The sequence below is a fragment of the Arachis ipaensis genome, chromosome B5 (assembly GCF_059453495.1).
Source record: "Arachis ipaensis isolate K30076 ecotype BB chromosome B5, ASM5945349v1, whole genome shotgun sequence".
Lineage (NCBI taxonomy): Eukaryota > Viridiplantae > Streptophyta > Magnoliopsida > Fabales > Fabaceae > Arachis > Arachis ipaensis.
The window spans coordinates 8,897,217-8,902,346 of NC_142440.1; the positions used below are offsets into that span (position 1 = coordinate 8,897,217).

Consider the following 5,130-nt stretch of genomic DNA (forward strand, 5'->3'; position numbering starts at 1 on the left):
AACAAAAAAAATTCACCTATTGTCTTTTCTATATATTTGTACAGAATTAAGTAATTAACACCTCAATTTCTATTTTCGTCTTATTACCTCTACGTTTTTTTTGGTCATTATACTATTCACACACTGACATTTTGAAGTTTTTAAATCTCATTCCAATCTTAGTTGAGATTTGAATCAAGTGCAGCTTGTTTAAGAGTAATCTCATTAACCACTTAGTCTAAGTATAGGCTTATTACCTCTACTTTTTTTTTGGCAATTCAGTCTACTAAGTATAGATTAGAGTTAAAAAGTTTTTTTGGGGACATATATTAGATAAGTTTGCTGTCCTTTTTTGTATGGGTCAGGAAATTGGGTTGCCTGTTACCCAAAAAGATAAAAAGCCCGAACAATAATAAAATGAGCTCATGTTCTCCCCGGCAATGATTGCATACAGTGATAAGTGTGCTGCACCTCTTCTAATAAAAAGTAAAAACATTTGGTTCGGAACAATACTATCTCTTAATTGGAAGAGTAGCTGAAAATAAGTATGATAATGATTCTAGTACTTTCTAGATACACACATAGCACTTGTACAGTTGTACTCCTAATTGAGGTACACAGAAGAAGAAAAGTATCCATGCAATGAAGTTGCAACATTCTCTGGTTCAGTCTGTCACCCCTTTATCTCCATCATCACCACCAACTTCACCCTATCCAAAATTAACTTTCTTGCTGTGGGGTTAACAAAGAAAGTTGAAAAGTCGCTGTGCATGTTGTTAAATTGTTAAATGTTAATCGTAACATGATACCCCATCAAGTGCTCCAAGTGGGGAACATGACATGTTACACAAAACACAATTAGTGTCATTGGACCCCATTCCCACAACAACAATACTCTTTTGTTCCATTTTCAGGCACGCTTCATCCTCCCACCCTTTTTAATCCTTCCTTCACCATGTAATAATAATAATTAGTATTTTATTTTATTTTTATTTCCTCCTTTTTCACCATGAACGTGCCATCATCACTCCACCTTACAGAATCATTCCTTCTACCGTTTTCTCTCTTTTAATTTTTTAGCAGCACTGCCACATTCTCAGTCAGCGCTAATTTGATTGTGTCACACTCACATGCATTACTACAAGAAGCAGAAGAATCAGTCTTCATTCTTTTCAAACTTTCTCAACTATTAACACAACACACAATCTCTCTTCCTTGATGTGACAGATGAAGAAATCTGGAATTCCCCTGACTCTGATGATATTATTGTCCTTGGCGTGGTGTGATGGTGAGATAATAAGATCGGTTCATGTTCTTGACCTGATGATAAGAGACTACACGTTCAAGTCAGTGGACAAGAACTTCAAGACAGGGACAGCAGAGTCAGTGAAGTTACCTTCAAAGCTAGCAGGGATCAGTGTTGACACAGTAAGGTTCAGATGTGGAAGCTTAACAAGGTACGGTGCTGAACTAAAGGAGTTTCATCTCAATGTTGGTGTAACCGTTCATCCATGTATTGAGAGGGTCATGTTGATAAGACAAAATATGGGCTCTAATTGGTCTTCTATATATTATTCTAACTATGATCTATCTGGCTACCAGCTTGTTTCTCCAATTCTCGGACTCTTAGCTTACAATGCCGATCAAGATTCCAATTCTTCAAACTCAAGCATCAACCCTTTTCAACTTGGAATTGTGTCTGGTGATAAACCTCTCACTATTGATTTCACCAATGCTACAAAACTGAATGAGGGGACGCCCTTGTGTGCTAGTTTTGAAGGAGACGGGAGAATGACGGTGGCCAAAGCCAGCGAATATTCACCGTTTGTTTGCGTTGCCAAGAGGAATGGGCATTTTGGGATGGTGGTTGTGGATTCTGAAGTGGATGAGTATAATAAGAAGCCCATAGCTCAGTGGAAAGTGGCGGTTGGAAGCACAATTGGTGCTGCATTAGGTGCTTTCCTTCTTGGGTTGCTCCTGGTGGCGATGCTTGTGAGGGTGAAGAAGAGATCAAGAATGGTGGAGATGGAAAGAAGGGCCTATGAAGAAGAAGCTCTTCAGGTTTCAATGGTTGGTCATGTCAGAGCTCCTACTGCTTCTGGAACAAGAACCACGCCCACGCTTGAGCATGACTATATAAATTCTCATCTTAATTAAGCATTGTTGCTGCTCAATACTTTGATCAATCGAATCATTTTTGTAACATTAAATACTACATTTGTATAATTAGTTTCAATTACAACAGTGCTTTGCTGCCTATGTTATTCATTCATAATTCTTTCTTCTTTCTCTCTCTCTATCTCTCTTCCACCTAATTAGTTACTAATTAATTAATACCATGCTGTACATTAAGCAAGAGTTGCTTGAAAGTCACGGACAGGAGGCAGAGGCATGATGATGTTGTTCAAAATCATCAAAAAGTCAAAAAGAATTGAAGCTAATCTATAATAAAGCCTGTTATCATGGAACCACCATCATGATTCCTTAAGCACATTCACACCTCCAACACTTGATTTGACTTTTCACTTACAACTCTGACCAAATCTACAATTTTTTTTTTGAGATAGATTAGACAGCTCTTAATATTAGACATTACTTATGTATTATACACCCACACAACACACTCACAACACACTATGTAAGTTCATTTAAGGATTCATTTTTTTTTTCATAAGACTAGACTCGGATCCAGAAAATTTTAAAAGTGGAGACAAAAATATATACATTAAAATAAAATTTGTTAAATATTATTAATTATATGGAGATATAAAAATTAAAAAAGTTAGTGAACACTTTTATTTTTAAAATACTATTTATTATATATAATTTATAAAAAAATATTTTTTTATTTCTAAAACTTGAACTTAAAACATTTTAATTAAATTATAGAAAATTTGTTATCCTAACTAATTTTTTATACACATTTAATAATAAAAAACTGAATAAATTAGCACATTAACGACTAATGGTACACTAGTATTTATAATTTAAAACTAAAATTATATATAAATACTAGAAAAATTAAATTTGTATATAAAAAGTATGTTTATATAAAATAATAAAAACATAATTTACCATTTTTTTCTTTCTTTCTTTTTAAAATAATTAAATTTGTTATATATTTTTTAAGGGTAAAAAACACATATAAGCCAATGGCTGACTAAAATTACACAAATCAGCCAAAATGAAAACTGCTTCATGAATTCACCAATACACGTTTATATGTAGTTCGAACCAGCTAAATTCGAACTCCATTTCTACATGGGTTCGAATTATACACAAACACACGCACACACTAATTCGAACTAGCTGGGTTCGAATTACACACACAGTAATTCCTACACCCACGCACGCGTTTCCAAGTAATTCGAATTTGACTGATTCGAATTATTCATGGTATAATTCGAATTATGCTGTTAAAAAATTAATAATTTATTAAAAGAATTTTATTAAAAAATTAATAATTTAAAAATTAAAAATATATATATTTCATTTTATACATTAAAAAAAAAGCTAACAAAATATTTAATTACGAGATTTCTTTAAAATATTTGTGATCTATCAATTCGAATTCCATACAATAATATTTTGTCCATTTTTAATAACTCATGAATATTTTTTAATAATTTTTTAATAAATTTATTTAAATTATACTACAAAAAAATATTTTATCCTATGCAAAATAATTTAAAAAAAATGGCTTAAAAAATGTTAGGAGTACTATAAAAATTTGTAATGTTCTAATAACTTAGGTAAATACATGCATGTACTCAAATTTTAAATAAAATACTCTACATAGTCAATAATAATTTAGAAATGAAAGAAAATATTTTATTTCATATAAAACAATTAAAAAATATATTTTATTCTAATACAAAATAATTTTAAAAAAATGGCTTAAAAGATGTTATGAGTACTATAAAGTTTGTAATATTCTAGTGATTTAGGTAAATATATGATAAAAATATTTTTTCTTTAACTTCTAAATTATTATTGACTATATAGAGTATTTCTTTAATGTCCTAAGTCAGTAGGATATTACAAACTTTTATAGTACTCCTAAATTATATGGTGATTCGAATTATACTCTACATAAAAATTTAGAAGAGAAAATTTTTATAAAATAAGTTTAGAAGAGAAAATAGTACATTTATTTTAGAGGAAAAAAACTCACGAGAAGACACCTCACCTTCATTAGTTGGGGATAAAACTCAGTTTTAGTATATTAAATAGATAAGTAGATAGAATTTTAATAATGATACACGAAAAATAGTTTATATACGGGTTTTAAGTTATTATTATTACTATTATTATTATTATTATTATTATTATTATTGGATAATGAATAAGAATTAGAATTATATCAATATTTTTAAAATTAATATAATTTAAATAACTAACAATATTTAAAATCAATGTGCGTTATTAATATCATAAGATTTGATCATTTTATGATTAGAATCAAATATTCTTATCATTATTACCATGACTAATGCAATTATCATATCATTATCATATATTATTATTATTATTATTATTATTATTATGATTAAAAGTATTTTCAATTGATAATTGATAAGTAGTTTAATAATGCATTAAATATTGATTTGATATAATTACAATGAAGATATGTTCTTAAATTAGTATAATTATGTATAATTTATTAAATATTAATTATAATATAATTATAATAAAGATATTTTTTATAAAATAATTTAGAGTAGATAATAGTATATTCATTTTGGAGGGAAAATGGAGTCACGATGGATCGACACCTCACCTTCATTAGTTGGGAGAAAACCCAGTTTTAGTATATTAAGTAGATACTGTATATAATAAAAAATTACCGTAATAATAAGTAATTTACATATTTATTTTTGTTTTACTAAAGTCTATATATAGTGTTTTTCTGTGGTACATGAATATAAATTTGAGAATCAACTCATAATTTTATATTTATATTTTTTTACTACTTCATAGAATAAGAATGTATTTTTCATTTTTTTATCGAAATTAATCCTTTTAAGGTACAATTTATAATTTTTTATAATATTTTTCATATACTCATTCTATTATACTATTTTTTTGATAATTTATTAATTGTTGTTACTCTAAGTTATTCTTATCGTCTAAATATTCCAGTTCGATTGT

General features: G+C 28.6%; 1 protein-coding gene across 1 annotated transcript; it reads left to right on the top strand.

Annotated features, from left to right (window-relative positions):
* The first annotated feature begins 967 nt into the window (after positions 1-967).
* On the top strand, positions 968-2,251 carry LOC107642781 (transmembrane protein, putative (DUF1191)). The gene has a single exon (XM_016346255.3). It carries the CDS (start codon positions 1,207-1,209, stop codon positions 2,134-2,136), a length of 930 nt encoding a protein of 309 aa, XP_016201741.1. The 5' UTR covers positions 968-1,206; the 3' UTR covers positions 2,137-2,251.
* Positions 2,252-5,130: the final 2,879 nt, after the last annotated feature.